Source organism: Pithys albifrons, chromosome 7, assembly GCF_047495875.1.
Source record: "Pithys albifrons albifrons isolate INPA30051 chromosome 7, PitAlb_v1, whole genome shotgun sequence".
Taxonomy (NCBI): Eukaryota; Metazoa; Chordata; class Aves; order Passeriformes; family Thamnophilidae; genus Pithys; species Pithys albifrons.
In genome coordinates this window covers 55,761,453-55,787,833 of record NC_092464.1, presented here as the reverse complement: position 1 = coordinate 55,787,833, position 26,381 = coordinate 55,761,453, and the positions used below count along the sequence as shown (strand labels likewise).

The 26,381-nt window shown below is 43.7% G+C and overlaps 1 protein-coding gene across 6 annotated transcripts in view; it reads left to right on the top strand.

Annotated features, from left to right (window-relative positions):
• The first annotated feature begins 10,937 nt into the window (after positions 1-10,937).
• The window catches only part of EZH2 (enhancer of zeste 2 polycomb repressive complex 2 subunit), a 57,765-nt gene continuing 42,321 nt past the window's right edge, over positions 10,938-26,381 (top strand). For 4 of the 6 annotated variants that reach the window (XM_071559625.1, XM_071559624.1, XM_071559623.1 and 1 more), the window contains exons 1-2: positions 11,832-11,944; positions 14,049-14,114. In XM_071559625.1, the coding sequence (XP_071415726.1) occupies positions 14,077-14,114 (38 nt within the window). In that variant the 5' untranslated portion in view covers positions 11,832-11,944; positions 14,049-14,076. Of the gene's footprint in view, positions 11,170-11,831; positions 11,945-14,048; positions 14,115-26,381 lie in introns of those variants that run through there. The other 2 variants (XM_071559627.1, XM_071559626.1) reach the window with 2 other exon arrangements.

Genomic DNA, 26,381 nt, shown 5'->3' with positions numbered 1-26,381 from the left:
GAGTCAGGTCACTGAAGAACATCAGCATAAACAGCACATGGAACAGGCTGCAAAGATTAAAGTGTCTCAGGTAGATCTGGACTGGCAAAATAACTATGAATTATTTCTAGCTTATGGGCCCATGACACCTTGTGTCATCAAGGAAGAGATTCATGTGGTAGATGGACTCATGACCAAGGGCTGGACTTGACCATGGACACTATGGCAAAGGTTATTCAGGAATGTGAAACTGTTCTACAATCAAGCAACTCAAGTGGTTAAAGCCTCTCTGGTAAGGAGGATGATGCCTGCAATATAAATATGGAGAAGCCCAGCAAATTGATTATAGCACACTGACAAACCCCAAAAGGCCCACTCCATAGGCTTTCAGTGCTGGAAGCAGCCACTGGATGGCTGGACACATGTTCTGCCACTGTCCAGAACACTGTCCTGGGCCTTGAAGTGCAAGGCTTATGGCAACATGATCCCCCTGAAAGAACTGAGTAAGATAATAGGATTCATTTCTAAAACAATTTCATGGACACTTGGGCTAAAGAACATGGCGTGGAGTGGGTGTATCACATTCCCTCTAATGCACCAACCCTTGGGAAAATCTAATGGTACAATGGACTGTTAAAGATGACACTGAGAACAATGGGTGGTGAGACATTCAAACATTGGGATACACATTTCGCAGAAGATACCTGATATTCAACACCAGAGGATCTGAAAATTCACCTGGTTCTGCCTGTTGAAACTTTTATGTAGTGTAGAAAGGGAAAAAATTCCAGGAATGTACATTAAAAATACACTGGAGAAAATAGTCTGGGTTATTCCTGCCTCAGGCAAAGGCAAACACATCTGGAATTGTTCTCCCTCAGGAACTCTGGTGCACTTGGTGGGTAATGAGGGACTGTGGAAGTCTGGTGTGTGCCTTGGGGGAATTTGATTTTGCATGAGAATAGCCAGTGAATTATCTTGCATGATGGTAATTGCTACACAACACCCTATATCATCCCTTCTGTGGTGGCTGTATGCCAGATCACGGGTAATACAACGAAAATCACCCACATTCATGAAGAGTCAAACCCTGATGAAACTGGAAAAGCACATTTGTGATGGAACTAGAGCTGGCTTTATTTTGCAACAACCCAACACTACACACTGTTTTACCTTGCCCCAAATGACTGTCATGACAAATTGAGCCCAAAGTCATGGACTAAATGAACTCAGACTTTTACAGGGATGATCCATAGTCTAAGGGAATGATATCTCTGGGTGCATCTATCTATCTATCTATCTATCTAGCTAGCTAGCTAGCTAGCTAGCTAGCTATCTGGCTGTCTATCTAATCTATCTATCTACCTGTCTATCTGTCTATCTAATCTATCTATCTAATATCTATCTATCTATCTGTCCTTCCTTCCTATCTATCTGTCTGTCTATCTATCCATCTATCTATCTATCCTATCCATCTATCTAATCTATCTGTCTATATTATCTATCTATCTATCTATCTATCTATCTATCTATCTATCTATCTATCTATCTATAATCTATCTATCATCTATCTATCATCTATCTATCTAATAATTATCAACCCATGGGCTTTGTCTTTTTTTCTGGTTCTCTTCTCCATCATCCTGGAAAGACAAGGGGGACTAAGTTGCTGGCCTGAGGTTAAACGACGTCATAACTTCATGAAGCAAATGCTCTCCAGTGAACTTCCACGATCCATGGTAGACGTCAAGCCACTGCCCAACTGTGACCTTTTGGAGATCTGCAAGAATTACATGCAGACAAGTATTTGCTTGCTCTATGGTGTAACATTGCCCTTTCTTATCTGAAAAGTTGACCCAGCTGTGGGCAAGGCTTCTCTCTCCACATATCTGGCCACCCAAAACAAATATGACATGATTTAACTCCTACTTGTCTTCCGATACTGTATTTCAATATTGCATTCAAATCATCCAATACAGAATGTACTTTGAAAAGAATTTAAATATTTCTCAAGTAAGTTTCCTCTCTAACAATTACATACTGAGATGCAAAGCCTTATTTTCTCTTGGCATCAAATGCACTGTACAAGGATTCATTAATCCCATCCTCATTTTGAAAATGTGTGAATTAGTACACAGAAGTGCAGTTGTAAAAAACTACAAAGCAAATTAAAGGAAGAGCAAATTACATCTCTTTTTCTGGATCATCCACTCCTCACACTTCTGTTTTCCACCAATTAATCCTAAACTGAAGAACTAGAATGAAATAACCCAGAATCCCTCTTCTTTGCACAACAGTCCATTTCACAGAAATGTTGTTCAGCTTTCTCTATGCAGTAGCAATGTTTGTAATTGATAGTAGGAGACTCAGTGTCTACTATCAGCCAATTTTCAGTTCTTCATAAAATAGCTGTTAATGGTAGCCTTAGATAGAAACATCTTTTGATTGAAGTGATCAATTAGAAGATTCCTACCTTTAGGAATTGGTCTAAAACATTAACTGCTAATTTGCTGCTTTCTGTAAAACAGTTTTGTCAATTTAAACTTTTCCAACAATGTTAACCTTTGTTTATTCCTGGGTATTAGCACTTTTTTTCATGAGATCTGAATGAAATACTACCCTAGATTTACCTCAGCCTGGATAACTAGAACATACTTATGTGACTTCCATCAGAGAATAAGTCACAAAGTTTTACCTTTGGCATTGGGCTTGAATAGACATCAGGGACTAATTTTGCTCATAAAGTCAAATAGCTCTTTTGGTTAAGTAAACCCACAGAAATCCTAAAATAGTTACTCTTTGTAAAGCAAGTCACATAGTTTGAGGCATCCAAATCAAGACCAAATACACTTGGAAAAGATGGCAGCATATGCAGAACATCAGCATTTTGCTAAATCAGTGTGTTTGCCAAGTCATGTCCTTCTCTGGAGAATTGCCATCCCAAACCTGGAAGATGCAAAAAGCAAAGGATTCCTGCTTTTTAAAGAATGGCAAAATATTGTCAGATCATAAAATACATGAAAAAATACTGCCAGCTGCTCAGTTTACTGAAACATTTTGAGAGAGTGCAGAGCAGATGAGAGGGCAGAAATTGGCTTAGAATCAGGAAATATCTTGTACTGGAACAATCAGCCAACATGCAAGAAAAAGCCTGAAAAAAATGTAGGATTAATTACATAATATACATATGTTTCCCATAAAGTCAATTTTCAAATTCAGAATAATTTACAATAATTAAAAGCCTTCTCTGGCTCAGGTCAGGATATCAGAGTTGTTGAAATTCTAGTAATTACTAATGCTTGATACATTTTCTTTGACCTTTCCTACTACTGGAAGTTACAATTTTTTTTTCTCTTTTAAAAAAAGTAATAATATTTTCTTATAATTTTTTGGTTTCTTGATAAAAATGGCAAGGTAAGTAAGTCTTTAGGAAGAAAAAAAAAGCCAAAGGGGGGGAAACACCTCTAAGTTTTCCAAACTCCTAGACTGTTTTTTTATATCCCCTCATCACACCTATGATTTGATGGTGTTGACTCCTATTCTCTTACTTGCATGCAATCAAACGAAAAGTGATAACAGAACACCATTTATATATGACATAATAGAACAAGGTTTTATTCTGCTTCTGTTTGTGCTATTTGAAGGAAGAAGCTTTTAGGGTGCCAAAATTATTGCTAGCCTTGTTAACTCCTTTGGAAGCAGAATAGTTGACACAAGGATAGCCAGATCTGTCCCTTTATGAGAGTGTAATAAGACAGAAAATCATTTCATTGTCAGATAATGCTTCAGTTTATGTGACACAATTAGATTTGCAATAAACCACAGACAGATTTGATAATGTCACTTATAACAATAATCCTGGAAGAACTAATAGTGTACCATTCAGCTCCCTGATGCCAATGAACTGAGAGCAACCTGCCAGGAGGCAGCTGGTTACCCAACCCAGAGTTACATGTATGAAACAAAAAACAGACTTTGGCACACTATAGTTAATTTTTTTTTAAATTTGTCTCCCAACTAGATAACAAGTTTAGCTCTGGTCTCCAAGTATTAATATTCCACACACTGGGCTCATTAGTCTAATCAAGCGGTGGGAAGACCACACAAATGTATGGATTGTTCAGCCACCCTGACCCCACTCATTCACACACATGTAATAGCCCTGCCATTCACTCATGCATGGAAATGATCACAAAGGCAAACAATGCCGTGCTCACTCATTCACTTAATTAGTTAGTCACTGTTTCACTCACTTGGTTGACTCAGTCCTTCATACTTACAGCCTTAGAATCTCATCTCACTTTCCCAGTGAGTAATGCCAATTAAAATTCACTTAGGACCCACACAGATTGAGAGAAATCAGGATTACACCCTCGGTCTGACAGATACTGAACTTCATGAAGCAATCCCTCAATGTGACTTGGAGTATTTTAAAATATTAGGTAGAAATTTAGTGCTGCACAGGCCTTACCTCCCCTTTTCCTCCTTTTTGCTTCTCTTCCTTTGAAAGAAAAATATGTGTTTCTGCCATTGGTATTATTCATTTAAATAAGCATTATTTAAAGCAAAATGTGTCTTTTTGCTCATAAATCATAGACAAGGTTTCAACACTCCCATAGTTGTCAGCAATCTATCATTCATAGAGCATTTCTCAGCATCAGTCTGCACAGGCACTCAGTTATTTCCTAATTGTCTTGGCTGAAATCCAGTTCCCCTGATTTCTCTTAATTGTATGTTTCACACCCAGCATGAAGGCTCCAGAGAGGGAAGTGATATGCAACATTCTTAAATTGTTAAACCAAGGACCTCTTTCAGTCTATGATACCAGTTTGATACAAATTCACGTTGGTCATTCTTTCCATTAACATCCGACAGCACGTCCAGCTGGCACCTACAGTGCAATGTTGTCTGTCTGTCTCTGGACCAAAACTTGCATCACCACATGACAGACTTCAATGTACAGGTCTGTCTGCATTTGTGCACACTCGTAAATCACTGCAATGCTCATCCTTTATGTCAAAAAGCACCGAAAGATTAACACGCTTTGAGTTTAGAAAGGGAATACTAATTTCCCAGTAACAGCTTTCTCAGATCAGCAGCTGAGGGATCTTTTTACCGTTTTGATTCAGAGATGTTTATATAACAAAGAGCTACATATTTGGTGAAAAAAAACACCCTGCCAAATAACTAGAAATCCTTACACATAGGAAGTAAACTCACCGACACAATGTCAAAGTACTGAATGGGTCTGTGTAATCCTTTTTTAAAATTTGCACTTATTTGTGAATGTTTTCACCAAGGGCTAAGACTGGAAAACAAAAAGCTTGGGATGCAAATGGGATACATACTTTGTACATCTCCATAAACTTTTGTGAACACCTTGTTTTCATGACTTGTATTAGACAATTCATTTAATGGGTGGATAAGTATAATTATCTTTTTACTTTCGCTCTAAAGTTGTTACATCTTTTTAAACTTGACTTTTTGACCACACAACATACCAGTTATCTTATCAAATCCACTCTCAAAGTGCTCCTCCCATAGAGGCAAGGAGACCAGGTACTTCCTATTGTTTAGTCAAGTTTATGTTGCTAAACAATGTTTTTATTTTTACATTTATTAATTAACTAACCTTGAATATGTCAGATCATGTGCATATACACACACAACATAATATGCATAATTACCTGCTAGAAAAGGTAGGCAGGACCAGCAGGACTGCAAATATCTCTTACTATTTTAGATGTCAGGCTCAGTTAATTCCAGGACAGAACAGGACAGGACTGCACCTTTACAAAGAAAGAGCTGAAAGTAAAAGGACACAACATAAATATCAAAGAGAGAATGAGGAGGGGTAAATGACGTTAAAATGGAGGCCCATGCCTGGCAAATTCACACAGAGATGAAAGGGTGGGTACATTTGGAGGTGATAGTTCCAAATGGAGGTGAAATGATGAAGAGAGGGAAGAGATTTCACAAATGCATTTGCTTTTGCAAACAGTCTGACTTATCACTGCATGTATATTGCACTTTGCTGGCTGAAGAAGTACCATCTGCAGCCAAATAGGAATATTTGATTCCAGTCAGTGACCTCTGTCTGCTGGGGTAATTTAGCTGTTTCCACTGAAGAATTTTGACACATCAGAAGCACAATATTCAAGTAGAGCTCAGGCTTTTAATCTTGAATTTGGCCTGATGTGAGACCATCATCCATCAGCATGCACTGAATTCCTCTGTGAACCTCTAAATTTGCAGCCAACTTCCCCTCTGTGAGTGGCACAAAACAGTCTCATACAGCTACACCTGCAAACAGAGCCAGGGCACTGCAATTCAAGTTCTCAGGCAGATGCTTTAATGGCAATTTTGCTACATGATACCATTTAGACCCTGAATTGGTTTAACAGTAAATGCAGGTCAGGTAAGGTAGAAAAAGAAAAGGGAAATACAAGGAACTATTTTTCTCACAAAAGTTAAGTGGCTTCTGTGACTACAGAATAATCAGAATTAGTAGATTCTTTGAAGTGAAACAATTACTTAGAGATAGTTTTTAAAGTCAACTTTATTTCTAATTGAAAGCAGGGCAAGTAAAATTATCTTTTACACAAATTGAAAAGGCTGATCACGTGCAATAAGCTTTATGTCTCCATGTTCAAAAAAGTTAACAGAAAATGACTTATATTGCTTCTGTCGTTGTGCAAAAACATTGGAGCTTTCCTTTCAGCAACATTTCTCCTTAGCCAAAAGGATGCTGTCCTGTATTTAATACAGACACATAGTTTGAGTTAATTGTTTGCATCACTCTTGGTTCCACCTTTGTCTTGCATCCCCAACAAAATCTCCTTGAACAGAGTACGACAGAACTGAGGGGGCTCAGCATACTGAAAACATTTATACTCAGTATAAAATATATTACACAGCTTTATCCCAACACATGAGACAAACATTCACTGAAGGATCAGGGGGCTTTCTGTGACTTGTGTGTGTGTGATGATGCATTTGCAGAGCTATGAACATGCTGCAGGTGTTACCGTTTGTAGCATCAGGTGCAGAAAGCCCAAAAAAGGCCCAGAAATCTGTGCATTTTCCCATAGCAGCACTTCATCAAATCTTGCTCAATGTAATTGCTGTTACCCCTTTTTTTCTATTTAATTTTCACTGTTCTGGTGTTAGACAATATGCCTACACTTCCCACTGTTCACGTTTTCCCTCCTGACTGTTACACCTCCCCTGGTCAGGTGAGGCCCCACGTGCTGGATCTTGTGGCAGGGGCATCAAGTCAAGTGTCAACCACACGTCTGCTTGTACAACAGGCAGAGAGTCCACGGCAGGTGTAACTTCTGCTGGCTGGTCAGCTGATTATCAAACTCCATTCTGCAGAGAAGAATACAGCAAATGGGGGGGAAAAGAGGTCAGAAGAGGTTTGTGAAATAGGTGATAAGGCTGCATTTCTTTCTGGGAAATTGGGCCATGTGTACCATTAAGACATTAATGGAAAAAAACATTTAAAAACATAGTTGATCTTAAAATGGTTAGTTAAAAAATGCAGTCATTAACTGTGTTAAAAGCTAACAGAAAAAAAATGTTTTTTTTTAAAAACAGTGTAACAAGAGACCAACTCTTAAAAAAAATGTAGCATTTATGCTAATTTCTGTGTAATCATTGCTGTGCATCAGACTTTAATGTTATTACAGATTTACTATTTTAGGCTGTACTTACATTTCCAGACATGTAAACATTTTGCAAAATCTTATCAAGTTCACATGAACCAAAATGCAGAATTTTAGACACACAACAAGCCGAGGTATCAGGAAAAGTACAGATTAGCATTAGGAAATGAACACCATGGAAGGCACTTTTAAAATAAATAAAATATATTTAAAAAATAACATAAAACAAAACACAAAGAAACAAAGACCGTGCTCCTAAACGTTCTGCCAGGTGAAATATTATTTGCTGTGTTACAGGCTTTGATTGCAGAAAACACTAAAAACATGTTTTCTGAAAGACTGTGAAGCTCTTAAATAATCTCATTTTAATAATCTATAGTGAGACTGGTACACTCTGTCTTTATTTCAGGCTAAGGTAGTTCCCTGACCAGTCTTGCTTGGTTACCAATACCGTGTAATTCTGGCAGCAAGGAAATCATTAGGATAATAATGCATAAAGAATAATCTATACTTTGGAAATACCACCTTATGTGAGATGTCGAAAATCTCTAAAAGAAACCGTTCAACTATTAATTTTGCTTTGTAGTGAAATTTTATTTGTCCTTTTTTTTTCCTGGATTCAACTTCCATCCTTTTACAAGGTGAGAACAGACACACCAGTACACCCCCACAGAAGCAATCATAGTTAGGAACATCCTGTGGTGCTGTCAAATGGTTATTTTTGTGTCTGATTGATGTTGGTGATCTACCACTGACAAATCCTTATTCTTCTGTTTTAGTCATACATAGAATATGAACATACATGTTACATTCACGTGCTGGGAATGTGGAAAAAGCTCTTCTACAGTGTATTAACTGTAGGGAAAAAAAGGCAAAAGCTTTCAGCAGTTTGAAGGGTCTGAAATGACACTTTTTTCCTGAGCATGATTTTATTTGATTGGCATGTAACATGTATATATTTCTTCCACATTAGCTGCTTTTCTCAAAAGCACTGTTACATGCTGCCATCTGAATTCACTCCTTTCAGAATGACTCCTCAAAATACCACATTTGGTAATTCTTTCAAGAATTGGTGCACTATTTTTGCCTAAAAAGCTGATCTGAATGTCTCTGTATAACACAGATCCTTGTTCTTTAATCGCAAGATAGTTGTACTTTAACCACAAAAATACAGCAGAAATAGAGAGTCATTTGGGTGGTTTAGTCTGTGAATACAGAAAGTCTGTACAGAGCTTGTTGCAACATTAAATCTCTGTGTAGGGAATCAAATAGCCACTAAAATTCTGGATGTTTGAGACAGCCTGAACTATGGATCAGGAAATCAGCACCTAATGGGGTTCCTTGCCAAGTTCATCGCTATAAGAGCCGTGGTGGAAAGGTTGTTTTGCTACAGCAAAAAGACGAAAGAGTGACTCCATTCAAACTGTGTTCAGCTTTCCAGTAACCACCAGTTTCAGGTATAACATGAATAATCTTCTGTGCCAGACACAAAAACATGCTCTGTGCTGAGCTCTAATACACAGGGCAGGTTCTACAGCGCAGGTTTTCCCACCTTGTGGGTGACTGTACCTGTTTCAGTAAGTTACCCTATGCTTACTTAGCAGTGGTTATTTTTACTTGCTGACTCAAACCAGATCCCATGAAGTGCAACCTGAGGGACTGAAATAAATTCCAAAAGCAAAGTTGTGAAGGGCCTGGGGAGCTATTTTGCTGGTGGCAGCCATGTTGGGGCAGAACAGATTCAAAATAGCTGAATTTCCAGAAATTACTAGTATTTTGCAAATGACGTATTTTTTAAGATGATCTTTCCAACTGTCAACCACCCTGCTAGAATGTGAGGGAGGGTATGGCCCTCTACCACACTGAGACATGGAACTGTAACAGGAAGTCATTGCTGCTGCACGTTTTGTGCTCACAAAACTCACAAAACCTTGAGAGGTTTAAAAAATAAAACAAGTTACTGGTAGAAACCCCTGTTCAAAGCCATGATGGAAATTGAGAACATACAGTGTAGGAATGCCCACACTTGACATCTCACTGCAAGTCTAATACATGATGAAGACTGGAAATTTTAAGTACTTCCAGAAAGACAGAGACTATAAAAGTGGACAAGCACATCTCCTTTAAGTAGAACACCAAGCCTTATTTGATGTCTAAGCCAAGTGCATGATTTGGGTATGAGATTGCATTTGTGATTTACTTCTTCCACAAGAGACTTCTGCCACTCAGGACCTCCTTGCAGTGGCCACTGCTCATTTTGGGGCTTCGATCCTGAAGATTTATTCACAAGAAAGAGGGGAGTAAGGAAGGATGACGGGAGTGGCTGTGGAAGTGAAGCTCTGATTGCTCCAGTGCACCTCGAAGTAGCACAGGAAAGGGACACGGGAAGGGCAAAGTACCCATTAGAAAACTTATCTTCGCAATTTATTTTTCCCTGCTGAAGATGAAGCAAGGCTCGAGTCGACAGAAAGCAGGATGACAGCCGAGTAAAGGTGCAGGTTTAGATACAACCTCGGCAACAAGATTGCCAAGCACGGCTCACGGATTAGAAACGGGGGGAAATGACAGCAGGAGACAGAACGCAGCAAGCAACAGGATGCGAGCCCGGTGCGGGGCAGGCACCTCGCGCTGCTGCGATTGACGACACCCCCACGACAGCGGGAAATCGCGAGGATGCGGGGGCGGGGGGGTGGTAGGGAGAGGAGGCGGCGGGGGCAGGCGATGCGGCTGTGCCGGTGAAGTTTGGGCAAGCAAAGGTCAGACACACGACACGAGGCGGCAGCGCTGGAGAGTGACTCAGCCGGGGCCGAGACATCCGCCGGGGAGCGGCGGGGCTTCCCAAGGGCTGCCGAGGTCCGGGGCCGCCTCCGGCTCCGGGGACGTGGTCACTGTCCTGCTGAGATACCGGGGATGCCTCCGGCTCCAGGGACGTGGTCACTGTCCTGCTAACGAACAGGGGCCGGCTCCCGCTCCGGGGTTGTGGTCACTGTCCGGCTGAGAGACCAGGGCCGCCTCCGGGTCCAGCCGCTGTCCCGCTGGGGGAGCGGGGCCACCTCCGGCTCCGGGGACGTGGTGACTGTACTGCTAAGGAACTGGGGCCGCCTCTGGTTCCGAGGCCGTGGCCACTGTCCTGCCGAGGGAGCAGGGCCGCCTCCGGTTCCAGGGACGTGGTGACTGTCCTGCTGGGGGAGCACGGCCGCCTCCCGCTCCGGACACTGTCCTGCTGAGGGACCGGGACTCCCGTCATTGTCCTGCTGAAGAACCGGGGCCGCCTCCGGCCCCGGGACCCGTCACTGTCCTGCGGAGGGAGCGGGGCCGCCTCCCGCCCCCCGTGGCCGCGGTCACTGTCCCTGTGTCCCACCCGTGCCCCGTGCCCGCAGGTTCCACGTGTCAGCGGCCATCGCCTGGGAACGCGGGTGCGCCTGTGATTTAGTTCTCTCCCGAGAGAGACTTTTACCGCTCTGGACCTCACCACCTGAGGATATACTAAAGGCATCCACAAGGAAGCGGGTGCTGATACTCGGTAAGGAAGCGTGACGGGCATTGTGGAAGCTCCGGGGCACCTCGGAAGCAGCGCTCAGTGTGGGACACGCAGGGAAGGGATCTGGTCACAACGCGGGGGCAAAGCGCCCATTAGGAGGGTTTATCCTGGTAATGTCACGTTTCGCTGCTGGGGAAGGCAGGAGTGAGTGACCCGGGCCGGGGGAGCGGCTGGGCCGGCCGGGGCGTTCCCGCCCGCCGGGACCGTTACGGCCGTTACGTCCCTCCCGCCCTCGCCCCGATTCAAACTCGGCAGCGGCGCCGGGCGGGAGCGGGAGCGCGGCCCCTCCCGGTGCCCGCCAATCCTCTCGCCGTTTCCCCTCCCTCTGCCCGTCCCCACGTGAGGCGGCCGCGGTCCCCGTTCCCGTTCCCAGCCCCATCCCCGGGCCGGGCCGGGCCGGGCCGGAGCGCGGGGGGGCCGCGCCGTGAGGGGCGCGGGGCGGGGGGCGGCGCGAGCCCCCAGCGCGGGCAGCGCGAGAACAAAGAGCGCCCCCCGCCCCTACCGGCCCCCCCGCACGTGGGCGCCGCGGACACGCCCCCGCCCCGCCCCTCGCCGCTCCCCATTGGTCCGCCGGGGGCCCGGCCGCGTCCGCCCGGCCAATGGGGGCGGCGCTCGGCGCTCGCCAATGAGCGCGATGGCGATTGGGCCGGCGCGGTTGGCGCTCGGTCCGGGAGGGTGAACCGGGCGGAGGGAGCGGAGCTGGCGGTGCAGCCGGGAGCGGAACCGGGAGCGGAGCCGGGGCGGCGGCGGGGGGCGGGTGAGTGCGGGAACGAGGGGCTGAGGAGCGAGCGAGCGACACCTCGCGGGGCGAGGCGGCGGCGGGAGCGGCTATTTATACCCCGGTCCTTTGTTATGGGGGAGGGGAGCAGGGGAGGGGGCCGCGGCAGCGGGGGAGAAGGGCAGGGAGGGAGGGAGGGAGGGATGAGAGCGACGGTGGGTCTCGAGGAGCTGCTCCCGAGGAGCAGCCGCCCCCGTCCCTCCCCGCGGGGACACGCGCGCTGCCGGCCGGTGACAGCTGGAGGGGGAGACATGGAGTCAGCAGTGCCCTTTGTCTAACTTGGCTCCCTCCAGCCCGGCCGGCGGCGCCGATCCCCGCCCGGCGGGGCGCAGTCTGGGCTGGGGGCGAGCTCGGCGTCCCTCTGGCAAAGGGCGGGGGGCGAGAGGGAGCCCGGGGCGGGGGGCGAGAGGGAGCCCAGGGCGGGGGCAGAGCCCGCGATTCCCTTCCCTTCCCTCCGCCCCGTTCCTGTCGGCGGCGGCCCCGGCGTGGCGGGCGGGAGGGGGTTGTGTGATCCGTGTGTGTGATCCGTGTGTGTGATCCGTGTGTGTGTGTGTGTGTGATCCGTGTGTGTGTGTGTGATCCGTGTGTGTGTGTTAGACAGAGAGAGAGATATCCGTGTGTGTGTGAGTGTGTGAGTGATCCGGGTGTGTGTGTGATCCGGATGTGTGTGTGTGTCTGTCTGTCTGTCTGTCTGTCTGTGTCTGTGTGTGTGTATGATCCGTGTGTGTATGACTGAGATGTGTGTGTGTGTGAATCGTGTAAGTGTGACCCGTGTGTGTGTGTGAGATCTGTGTGTGTGTGTGACCCGTGTGTGTGTGTGAGATCCGTCTGTAAGATCCATGTTCCCCCGGCGCCGCAGTCGCCCCTGTGCCCCCCGAGCCCCCCGAAAGCCGGGGCGGACAGGCTGGGAGCGCCCTCGGGATCCGGCGCCGTCCTGGGGGGTCCCGTCCCTGTCCCTGCCCTGGGGACCCGGCGCTGGGCTGGGGGTCCCGTTTTGTCCCTGCCCTCGGGACCCGGCGCTGTGCTGGGGGTCCCGTCCTGTCCGTGCCCTCGGGACCCGGCGCTGGGCTGGGGGTCCCGTCCCTGCCCTCGGGACCCTGCGGTGGGCTGCGGGTCCCGTCCTGTCCCTGCCCTCGGGACCCGGCGCTGGGCTGGGGGTCCCGTCCTGTCCGTGCCCTCGGGACCCGGCGCTGGGCTGGGGGTCCCGTCCTGTCCCTGCCCTCGGGACCCGGCGCTGGGCTGGGGGTCCCGTCCTGTCCCTGCCCTCGGGACCCGGCGCTGGGCTGGGGGTCCCGTCGTTGCCCTCGGAGCGCCCCGGGGTCCCGTCCCCGAGCTCAGGAGGGGCCGGGGGGCACCGCAATCTGTCGGCGGCCCCGGCGAACTCCCTAAACGGGAAGAGCACCGTGCGATCCCGAGCTTCCAGAGCGCCGCAAAAAAGTTCATTAGGAGCTGGTAATTGTGGGGGTTTGGAGCTAAGGTGGCCAAGCAGGACGGTGCGGGACGCTGTCTAAGGAGGGCACTGGGCAGAGCCGCCCCTGAGCAACAAACGGGAGGTTGGATAAAGAAGTCGATGTGTTGTGGCATCACCGCACGTGTATTTGGCACTGTGGGGTGTTCGCGGTGATTCACAAATTGTTACTAATAGACTAAAGAAGTGTTTGCGAAGATGCGGCGGGAATGGGGTAACAAACTTGTACATTACTCAAGATACTTATTTCTAGCTTACAAAGCACGGCACTGATTTTATTGGGACAAGGGAAAAGTTGTTTCTTTTTTAAACCTGGAAGTTCAGATTGTCGGTCTCTCTGATAAGAAACATTTAACAAATTAAAGAACGTAATTTAGTTATTGCAGGATAAGTTTGTCTTTTCTTTAATCCAGCAACTGCACTTTCAGCTGTTGTGAGTTTGATTTTACTAATACAGATTTCAGTGAAGAGTTTTTACCAGCACATTTGGTGTGATCTTCACTTCTAAACCGGGATTTTTCAGATAGATACGTTCACCTTTTTTTAGGGGTTGGCACATTGAGATATTTTGTGCAATTTATAAAAATTTAAAGGCCGTTCTTTGTTTGTCCCCAGTGTCTATATCAAATTGAGAGTCCGGGGAATGTTTATTTGTGGTAACAATAAAGCATCTTCAGAAGGGTGAGTATTGCCTGTACAGAGTGTACTAGTCTGACTATAGATTATTAAAATGCGATTATTTGAGAGCTACAAAGTCTTTCAGAAAACATTTTTAGTGTTTTAGGAGATGTGACTCAAGTTTTGGGCGACGGGGTGTGTGTTTTTGAGAGTTATTTCTTAAGTACTGGCTATGACATAAAATCGTTGCATTTCTTCTTGTGGAGTTTCCTTTACAAAAAGAAAAAAAAAAGAGCAAAAATACTTTTTCCTTCCTCTGTCTCCATAAGAAATGAAAGTAACAATTAAAGTTAAACAACCTGTGGAGAAATCTGTCAGTAAAATGTTCCATGAAATGCCTACTGCTATTTTTGTCTGAAACTCGGAAGGATTCAAGATTTTAACTTAGGAGAAAAATTGGGAAAAACTTTATTTTTTTCAGACTTTTTTTAATATGTAATTTCACCTTGAAAAGTGGCAAACACTGAAAATCCACACTGTCAAAAAGTCCTAAAATGTTTGCTCAATTTAAAACGAGCTACAGAGGGGTGGTGTGTAAACTTAGGCCAGAGACTTGAAATTCAAGCTCCGTTTTTTTCCCCCCTGCTGTGTTTTCTTCCTTTCTTGATAGACTTGTCAACGAGCTGAAATATGGTGGTTTCTTTGAAGATATGCCTTTAAATTGGTTCTTGTTTGTTCCATAACATTGGAGCATTCATGGCTGAAGTGTAAATATTCCTGCAGTCCTTCTTGCCTACAAAGAAACTTTGGGTTAGGGATGAAGAGAAGTTTTGTAGTGCATTATTGAATGCATGAGCTGTATTATATATATTTATATTTATATTTATATTTATATTTATATTTATATTTATATTTATATTTATATATATGACCACTTTCTGTAAAGCAACTTAGGTCAGAATAAGCCACGTCTAGAATTCAGTGCAGTCCAACAGTGTTCCCAGGAAAGTTGGTGCACTCTAAAATTCCTCTCATAATTAGTCAAAAAAAGGTGTCCTGTCACCATTCACTCACTGATTCAGCCTCTTTAGCTGTATGGATCAAGTGTGCATTTTAATAAGTTCACAACTGTGATGTTAAATCTGAAAAAGAATTTTGGATAACAGAATTTTGGATAACAGAATTTTGGATAACAGAATTTTAGATAATAGAATTTAGATAACAGAATTTTAGATAACAATTATATTCACGTGATTGAGCAGTGAGAGTTATTTTTAAAAATGGCTGCAATACTGACACAAGACACACTTAATAAATGTCTGATTTATGTTGTGTTTGAGCAAAAGTGCTGTGGAAAACTTCAGTGTAAAGGTTCTGTAATTCTGCAGTTGGTGCTTGCAGATGCATCTTCACTGATTTGAGAAGTGTCTGTGAAGCTTAAGAGGGAATAGAATCACATTTTTCCCAGCAGGGATGCTGAAAATCCCAGGAACAGGACCTGGCCTTTGCTAAGCAAGGAAGTTCACTGAGTTGAGCAGATAATTTTTGCAGTGTTACTTATCCAAGCAAAATGCAGCTTGCCAGACTTTTACAACTTGGGGGAAACGAACTTCATACTGTACATACAATTCTTAATGATTTGATGGAGGTGTTTAAATAATAGGAAACAAGAGCACTGATAACAGAAGCTGTAGGAGAGTAAAAGAAGGTTTATTTGAGTATTAAAGCTGCTTCCAACCTTTGGCTCATTCTGTCAGCAGTGTTGGCCTCCTGGAATGGTTTCTGATTGAAGAGCATCTGTAAATAAATACATAAATCTATACATTGAACACCTAAATATGTGACTTGCACAGCTGTTCTGGAGGGGGTAACTCAATGTCTGAATGGATGAGCTGCTCAAGCACTGAAAAAGTTTTAAGTGGGAACTTCAGTGAAGCAGCTCAGTCTGCTGGGAACGGTGAGACAAATTAAACTCTTGTATAAAATGTATCCAAAGCAGTAAAATCTTGTATAAAATGTTTGCAAAAGGAAAAGCTTCACAGGGGGATGATAAAACTGGTTACAAGTTGGTAACTCTACCAGTTACTTGGACTTTCTGTTTAGCTCTGAGTATATGCAAAGAGTTTGTTGAGCTAAAGATTAAAAGGAAAACTGTACAGAATTATTAATTAATTATTCTGTCTGTTCTCACAGAGATCAGTTAAAGACTTTAAAATGCTGCTGTTTGTATCCAATTATGGATGAGGTGAAACTAAAAATGAAATTTGGTGAAGGAGGGAGTAAGTTCTGTTGAGCTCCAAGCAAGAAACAATGAAGTTTTCTAAAACATGCTGCTTTCTGTAGCTGGTGGTAGTTGGCAGTTTAATTGTCACAGTCTTTTTCTAGTTGTAGGCCTGGATTTCCACTAGGATGGGTCAGACTGTGGATTTGAGGTCTGGATCCTCAGCAAAAGTGAGAAAACCACCTCCAGTGTCATAGACAGAATGTGTATTCTGAATTAAAATGATAAAGGAACATGAGTAAACTTGGGTAGAGACAATTCTTATGAAGAAAAGTATAATTTGTGTATACTATTGATAAATTGAGCTTCTCTTAAGTAGCAAAGAAGAAAGGAGTGTGTAGATATTTAACAAATTATTCAGCCGCAGGCTTGTAAATTGATTGTAATTTTAAAAAATACTGAGAGAGAAGAGGATGTCTGTTAATGTCCCTGCTGTGTCCAGAAAAATGTGTAAACTTGACCCACCTCCAGATGAATGTGGGTCACACTCTTATTTCAGGAATCTTTTGGCTACCTGGCTGAACTCTGGATTTGTCGTTTGTTGTGCCTCTGCTGTGTGTGTGGAAACTCCTGTTGCCTTGGAACGATTAAAATGCCTGCTGTGCTTCCTGTCTAGTGGTAAAATCAGTAGCACTTCTAAGGTGAGAAGGCCATTTGGAAATTTAGATGAGACACTGCACGTGACCTGAATGCTGGAGATAAAAATAACGGTGCAACGATGGGAGTGGATCAGCAGGGCTGTCATTGGCTTCAAAATGGGATGCTGCACTTCCAGAGCTTCTAGTTGGGATATATATATATGATTTCATTAAAAAAACAGGTAAAACTGGTGCCTTCCTGTGTGCAATAAAGACTTCATTGATACACAGTTAGTGAATACTCCACAATTTGTATTAGTTTTCTTTTTTTGTATTTGCATGTGGTGCCTCCTTAAATAATCTTATGTGTGTAATTGTGCAAGCCCAAATTGCACTCCACATCCTGGGCTTTCTAAGATATGAACTGAAAATAAATCTTTACAGGAGGGTACGATTTCTTTATGCTTTTAAATTGTCTTTTAATCTAAACCCAGGCCTGTTTCCCTTGTCAGTTTTTGTTGTGTCTGGCTCCTTTCCATCCTGCCTTTTACGTGCTTAGTTCAGTTTTTCCTGCCATGCCTTCTCTTTTCTCAGCCTGCACGTTCAGTTTAAATCCCAAAGCCATCGGATGTAATTTAAAGAAACAAAGTATTTGAAAGGAAGGAAACTCAACCCTTATGGCTCATATATAATTTTAATTTTTTTTATTGTGAGCTGGTTTCCTTTCCATGTTTCTCGGAGTGAGTGGTTCTGACAAGGTTTCTATTTTTGGTGTGTAATTGCCTGATTTTGTTTCTTGCTAATAAGACAAAAAATTCTAGAGTTGAAATTAATTTTGTTCCATCAGAAATCGTGTGAATGTGTGTTATAGATGTTTGATTTACCTGTGAAACTCGACCATGGCAAATGGATTAAAGTCTTTATTATCATCATCTCTTTTTCAATTATACAGTTTATAACCAGGACAGCATAAATTTTGTCCTTTGTGGTAACTCCTTCCTGTTGTATGTCCATTATTTGTGCCGTGTTTCCAGTGAGTGTTTATTGCTAATAGTGCAAAGTTCAATCCACTAATTATTGGAAGAAGAGATTGACATAAATGTTGTTTCAATCTTAAAGCAGTTTAACCATCACTGATGTTCAGTTCGTGGGAGACATAATCAATCCTCAGACCTCACTATTTGCAATTCTCTTCCACAGTCTGAGGGAGATGTTTTCCTTTTCGCTGGAAGGTTGTAGAGTTTTTTTATATTTTGTTTTTATTTTTCTTGTTGCTGTTTTGTTTTGTTTTGGCTTTTTGTTTGTTTGTGTTTAATACAAACCGTTTCTCATTAGTTTTCTATCAAACTTCTGCAAAAGCAATGTCTGTGTTTTTTCCCTTTATAACCAACATCTGATGTTGTGCTGGTTTAAAGGTGAACCAGCAGGGGAAATGAACTCACCACGAGAGAGATTGTAAGTCAGACCTAAAATTTAATAATAATATTACAATAACAACACTGACACACAAGGGAAATTGCTTTCAACTCACAAAAACCCAGCAGTATAACCCAGTGTCCTGGGGCACAAACCCAAGGGGGTTTGTTTGCCCTTGTGCTGAGACCCCTGTGGTTCCCCCAAGTCCAGAGCAAAAGGAAAAGAAAAACCTGTTGGTGCAGGCGAGGGCTGTGGTCTGGGCGAGAGCGGGGATCTCCTTCTGTCAAGGTCCTGCTGCTGCTCTGGATCCGACGAGAGGTTCCCGAGGTCTTCTTACCCACCACTTATGTACCCTCAGGGAGCACCCAGTCCCTCCCCCTGGGCGGGGACTCACACAATGGGTGATTAACTCTGGGAGCCAGGGGGTGTTGAGCTGTTGATGGCCCATTAGCAGCTCCGCCCCCCTCAGGCTGGGTGTGAAGGTGATAATGGCTCCCTGGGCAGCTGCTGCTAATGGCCCATTGTCCTTGGGGAATGAATAGAGGGGGTAGAATACACAGCTTTGATCACCCCCACACAGGGTTAGCTGGTCCCTCCTGCTGAACTAGGACAGATGTGCTGGTGGGTTAATCCCCACATGCCTTATAAAATAAGGATAACATACATTAAACCCTGTTATTTTGTGGACTTGAAAACGAGAGTTTTGTAAACAACTCTTAGGGCTGCTTTGATAATTTGAAGCTCATTTTGGACTTTTCAGGCAAATCTCAAATACTGGTTTAGCTTCAAAATTTGCCAGACTGTTCTGCAGTAAATTCTTCATACATGGAAAGAATAATGTTTGAATTTCAAAGTTTGTGCTGTTTATGCAGGGAAAGAGTATGGAATAACTGTTGAACTGCTGAATTGTCGTGTCAGGCTTTTCCCTACATGGAGAGTGTGTTGCTTTTGCTCGCGTGGTTTGAGCTGCAGAACCTGTGGCTATTTTGGTTTTGAGAGGATAAAAGGTGTGTCCACAAAACAAGTTCAGGAGGAATAATCACTGCACTTCAAATTCACATCCTAAATTATTTTACCTGTGCAGACACGTCTTGTGTGCTCCCAGCAAGTGTTGCTTTTTCTGCCAGATTTATCCAGGATATCAAAAAGCTGAATTTTTAAGAGATGGAGGTGTTGGGCAACAAGAGGTGGATTGGAATGTGCGTGGGAGTCATCCAGCTCCTCTGGGTGTCTGAATGGGTGTGAAGAGGCAAATTTGGAGGTACTTTTGAACAATTCAAAGGTGAAGTTCAAGTTTTATGTAGAAAACTTCACTTTTCTAGGCTTGGTCTGATGTGAGAAATGTGGGATCGTTTTAATGGTGACTTGTAAAAAGTATGGTAAAAATTGAGCTTGAAACTTTCTGTTGCTGTTCTGCTGTTTGAAGTTTTGAAAGGTTTGATTTGTTTTTTGAGCCAAATAGTCTTACTCATGCATGTAAATGTAGTTAAAAGTATTTATACACACAGATATCCAAGGGAAAAGTAAAGAGTTGCATTACCTGCTGCACGTCGGTCTGCTGGTGTTGCCCAGACTGAGGAGAGATTTCAATTAGTGCCAGTTTTGGTTTAGTCTTTAACATAAAATACTTGGTTATGATCTCCCTGCTCTCTATTCCCCTTCCCCCACCCGAGTGCACGAGTTCTTGAACTTCTTATTTTTATTTCCAAACCAGGATTTTTCTAAAAGTATCAAATGTTGAAATGTGCTGGAAGAAAGTGGTAATATAGGAAATTTAGTAACTTTTTTCCTGTGAAATGGGTTACTCTTACTCCTTCCATGGTATTCAGTAATGATTTCATGTCTGCTTTTGTTTCTCTGAATCCTGAAGTTGGGATACAGGGAAAGATTTTGGGGTTTAAGGGAAAAGTAGCTTTGAAAGTTGCAGGTTTGCTTTTACAGACTGAAGGATCACTCCAGTGAGGGTTTATCTTTTTCTTTTAAAACTGTCTGAAAATAAGTTATGCTACATTATTTTTTTTGTTTTACAGTTGTATTTTTTTAAGGAAATGTATTGGAAATATAATTGTTTGTGTTGGAATCTTATTTTCTCAGTAATGGATGCAACTCTTTTATTTTTCTCTACTGAAGAGAGTGAGAAACATCCACACCACTATTTCTTGGTGTGTAAATGTTCTAAATGAAGGACTCCCACTAAATGAGATGATGTGAAAATAAATCCAGAGGCAGTGTAATCCTTGGGAAAAAAGAAACCATCAAACTGATGCCCTCCTCCTTTATGTCTGACAGAAAATCAGAAGTAAGTTTGATTTCTGGAGCAGTTCTGCTGCTGAATCTTGCTCAGGTACTTCATGTTGAACCAACCTCTAGTTAGTGCCAAAAACTTTTAAAATTATCGAGGAGTTTGGTCAAGGCCAGATGAATTTTTGTGGGGTTTCTTTATATTTAAATTTCTGAAGGAAATTGATTAAAATTATTTTAGCTATTAATAAACAGATACAATTTTGACTGAATTTTCTGAAGGACTTCTGGAAGTTCAAGAGTTACTGATGAACTCTGAGTTGCAAAGTTTTTAACCAGCTACAGACAGGGTGAGGGATGTTCAACACTGGCAGTTGCTTTGATAGTTTTCTGACCCAGAAAAAATAAAAGATTCTCATTTTAAACCAGCAAGAATATAAATTAAAATTTCTCATGTTTTTCCAGGAAGGAAAGGGGAGTGCAGCATCGTTTCTTTCTCTTTAATATCCATGACCTGCTTGACTCCTCATTTTTCCCTTTCTTTCCTCCTTGTCCTTGGGAGTTTCTAATATTTGCCTGGTCAGTGGATATAATAGTCATAGAAATTCCTGAGAAGAATTTTAAAGCATCATATTGTTAAATTACCTACATGAATGGACTGTTAGGGGAGAAATAAAATACTATGGGAGGGAAACTGGTATTTATATTTAAAAAATTCCCGAAATCAAATGGGGATTGAATAAAGTGTGAGTTCTGTGAGCCCTGGAGTTGACATCTTTCTTTCATGTCTTGTGTGTCAGTGACTGAACTGCTCTGACTTACTGTGTGAGGTGAGAATTTCAGTTAATAAGTGTATGAACTGAGCACATCCAGAATTGATCTGCAGACTTGGGCATTTAGTTCTGTCACAAGGAGCTGAAAATTGAATGCCCATGGCCACAGGTCACTGTGTCCTTGGCTGGATGGTCACTTTTCTTCAGCCAGAAGCAGCAAGATGCTTCCAGCCAGAGGAGTCCCTTGTTCTGTCAAGGTCTGGCTGCAAAACTGCCCCTGCTCTCAGGGGGGAGGTGATGGCACAGGTGCAGGAACCAGGGGCAGGTCAAAGGGCTGCTCTTTGTAGCATGAAGTGGGGGTGACCCTTGAAAGCCAAAGCCGTCTGGTCCTCCCTGCAGTTTTCATAGAATCATGGAATCAGTTGGGTTGGAAAAGACCTCCGAGATCATCCAGCCCAACCCTTGGTCCAACTCCAGTCCCTTTACCAGATCATGGCACTCAGTGCCACGGCCAAGCTCAGGTTAAAAACCTCCAGGGATGGTGAATCCACCCCCTCTCTGGGCAGCCCATTCCAATGCCTGAGCACTCTCTCTGCAAAGAATTTTTTCTGCTCTCCAACTTCAATTTCCCCTGGCAGAGCTTGAGGCCATCGTGCCCCCTTGTCCTATTGCTGAGTGCGACGTTTGTCTGGTATGTTTGGGCAGTAATGGGGAACTGTGTCTAAAGAGATTACTTTGTTAAAAACCGACTGGAAACAGTAAAGGATGAGGGAAAGTGCATGTTGGGATCAACCCAGGCCAAAGTCAGGAGTTACATTTGTGGAGGAGAGACTCCTGATCAATCTGGACCAAAGGTTAGAATTACTAATACCTGAGGTAAGAGCATTCCCTGGGAACATCCAGGCATGCAGGGCAGGGCTGTAGGACTGTAGGCAGTTCTGTGCCATGCTGGAGCAGAAAGCAGGGACAGTGAGTCTGTCCAAGTATGGTTGGTGCAATGGCAATGCCTGGGGAGGGACAGCTCTTTGCTGACACATCAGTGTCTGCAGCCCTGAATGGTGTCTCTCCCCTGTAATTGTTCTCTCTGTAAAGACAACAACAGTGTGCCCAGGTGGCCAAGAAGGCCAATGGGATCCTGGCCTGGATCCAAACTAGCGTGGCCAGCAGGCCCAGGGCAGTGACCCTTCCCCTGGACTCTGCCTTGGAGAGGCCACACCTTGAGTGTTGTGTTCAGTTCTGGGCCCCTCAGTTGAGGCAAGAGATTGAGGGGCTGGAGCGGGGCCAGAGAAGAGCAACGAGGCTGGAGAAGGGACTGGAGCACAAGTGCTGTGGGGAGAGGCTGAGGGAGCTGGGGGTGTTCAGCCTGGAGAAGAGGAGGCTCAGAGGTGACCTCAGCACTGTCTGGAACTGCCTGAAGGGAAGTTGTGGCCAGGTGGGGGTTGGTCTCTTCTCCCAGGCACTCAGCAATAGGACAAGGGGGCACGATGGGCTCAAGCTCTGCCAGGGGAAATTGAAGTTGGAGAGCAGAGAAAATTCTTTGCAGAGAGAGTGTTCAGGCATTGGAATGGGCTGTCCAGAGAGGGGGTGGATTCCCCATCCCTGGAGGTTTTTAACCTGAGCTTGGCCGTGGCACTGAGTGCCACGATCTGGTAAAGGGACTGGAGTTGGAACAAGAGTTGGACTTGATGATCTCGGAGGTCTTTTCCAACCCAATCCATTCTATGATTCTATGACTTCCCTGATTTGTAATTATTTTTGTTTTTTATCAAATATGTGCTCACATTGACTCTTTTCATAATGCCAGGGCACTTGCAGTCCTTCGTGAAACTGCTTCAGAAAATGTACATAATTTAGTGACATGAAAGCCCTGTCATCTTTGGTTTATGTTTTCCATTTGCACCAGAAGTTACCGTAGAGGTTGTGTGCAGGAGGTGCATCAGCCTTGACATCACAGGGAACCTAAAAATCAACCATTGAGGGGAATTCTGTTGCATTGCTTAGCTCAGATCCAAGGCATTGCCTGTGTTATAATAATCCAATAAGTTTAGGCTGCCAAATAAATACAGTCATTCCAGTTAATAAGGTAGTTTCATAGTAGTACTACTACAAATAAGAAGTTTCATTAGATTAAGTATGTCATGAAACTGCACTCTGAGGTCACTGATAGCCACTCATACACAGCTGTGAGAGAAAAGGGTGTGTAGAGTCATTTTGTTTAAGACAGATCAAGGTAACAAGTGATGTCCAGGCTTGAACTTGCCACAAAATGGGGATTTCTTTTTTTCTCTTAACCTGGTTTTGAAATAAGCTGAAATTCTTACTCAAAACATACAGGAAAGCATCTCAGTAATCCTGAATATTTTGAAGTGTCAATTAGGAGCTTTTAAATTAAGGAGCTGCTGCGATAGTAACAAGGTCCAAAAAACCATTATGTTTGGGAAGAAATAATGGAGGAGGAACATCTTTCAGGAAAGCAAGTCATGAAGTGTTGCTTATTGTGAACATGTGCACCACTTGACTTTCTTAATGATTTCTTCTAGAATATGCTTAAGTTTAGAAATGGGAAAAAAAAAAAGGGGGAAAAAAGAAAACCCCGAATCCAAACCCAAAAGGCAACCAAGAATTTAATGTTCCAAGTTTGAGATCAGGCTTCTGATCTTAAGTATGCCAAGTACAAGGGAAGGCTGAAGCCACTAAATGGCAGAAAGTAAAAGGTGTGAGAAGAGAGACACTTCAAAGGCACAAAGGTCGGGCTGTAAGAGAAGCAGAACCCCATTAGGACAAGAAGACACAACTTGAATTAATAGCCCTTTTATTTATTTTAGGCATAATGTTAAGTTTAAGCACTCTAGTTAGATTGCTTTCTTAATTAGTGAAGAGCTTCCCGATCTGTCCTTTTTAATAACGGTTTCTAAGAGGTAGAACTGAAGGCTCCAACTGTGCTGTCAACTGGACAAGGTGTCTTTCAGGTGAACAAACACATGAAATAGTGGTGGGAAGGAGTGAGTGAACTGCCTTGTTGGTGGACTCTACAAATGTTACTGACATTACAAATGTTTCTACTGATTGTTACAATCAGTGATTTCCCACAAACTGAAGACTTCAGTCTGCTGAAGCTCTTAAACATTTTATTTCCCAAATTATTGTTCCTTTAATAGTAGTTTTTTCACATCGTGCCTGTAGCTGATCGAAATCCTGTGAGTGTTAAGATGCAATGTGATTGTTTTCATCTTTTGAAATACTGAACTGGAAGGTAAATGGCAAGCAAACTCCATGGCATCAGCTTTGAAAATGCTGTGGTCCTTGGTTTTGGGGTGGTGGGCCCAGCTGAGAGCTGTATTGACCTGTAAAATAGTTTAGGCTGGCAAGGACATCTGGGAGCCATTTGATCCAGTCTCCCACTTGAGTAAGGCAAACACTGCAATTGTGTTTTCCAGGCCACTTTTAAAACATTTTCAAGAGTGGAGATTCTAATGCCTCTCTGCTTAATGCATTCATATACTGGACCACACTCACTGTGAAGAATTTTCTTGTTATATTGAAATGCAATCCCTTGCTGAGTCTTGTCTGTTGCCTCTTGTACTTTCCTTTGGCATAGATTAGCATGTCTCGGTGGAAGGGCTACAACAGTGCTCAAGTTCTCTGATAGTCTGGGTTTAGTTCTGAGTTGTGTGGGAAAATGTGCTGTTCAGGGAATTAGTGCTTTTATGTAGTGGCTGAAATTCTTGGAGTGACTTGTCCAGTTTTGATAAGGCCCAGAAACAGACAAAAGCATGGCATGTTCTTAAGAGTGTGTTCAGGAGTCTGGGAGGCCACCCGTGGTATTCCAGAGGAATATCGGGAAGAGCAGCTAGAAATGCCTTGAAGCCTTAGGCTTGTGCTAGTACTTGTTGGCCATTTATCTGAATTACACCCCAATGATACATTGCTGTGATTGGCTGTAGTGGGATGTGTGAGGCAGAACTGAAGTGAAGGAATCTTCACTAGTGTTGCTTTTCCTTAGTCTTGCACTGGCAACTGCAGTCACAGGTTGCACATGGTTTCTGCTCTTGTTTGCCACTCACTGCGCCTTTTCAGAGCAATCTTTAGTCGATCAAGAGAGGGCAGGAAACAGCTTCTTGAAAGCTGCTCCTGCAGAAGTAGTTAACACATTAACTGCTTTGATTGTGCACAGTCTTGTAAGGAGCAAAAAGCTCCAGGATGTGAATAGTGTGTTTTACATGGTGTGGAACAGGAGTGTTCCAGTCTGACATAAGTAGATCATACACTGTGATGGTTTTACTGCTTACCCAGGACTCTGGTTTCATGGTTCCTCTTCTTCCTTGCCAGATTGGATGTTTATAGTGCCAGCATGAACAACTTTAGTCCAGTTAGGAAACTCTGCTTCTTCTGAGCTCACAAAAGATATGATTTGATGTAACTGAACAACTCAAATTTATAACATTTGCCATGTACAATCTGTCTGAGATGCTAAAGCAGTGTAGACAGACAGTGAAGAGAGAAAATTACTGCCATTTTTAAGATCCTACTTCCTTTCCCAGTCTTAATTGAGAAGTACACTAGGATGTATTTATTATCAGCTTCCAAGAGCAAATAGGTGAGACAATCATGGAATCATAGAGTGGATTGGGTTGGAAAAGACCTCCCAGATCATCAAGTCCAACCCTTGGTCCAACTCCAGTCCCTTTACCAGATCATGGCACTCAGTGCCACGGCCAAGCTCAGTTGAAAAACCTCCAGGGATGGGGAATCCACCCCCTCTCTGGGCAGCCCATTCCAATCCCTGAGCACTCTCTCTGCAAAGAAGTTTTTCTGATCTCCAACTTAAATTTCCCCTGGTAGAGCTTGAGCCCGTCCGTGCCCCCTTGTCCTATTGCTGAGTGCCTGGGAGAAGAGACCAACCCCCACCTGGCCAGAACTTCCTTTCAGGCAGTTCCAGACAGTGCTGAGGTCACCTCTGAGCCTCCTCTTCTCCAGGCTAAACACCCCCAGCTCCCTCAGCCTCTCCCCACAGCACTTGTGCTCCAGTCCCTTCTCCAGC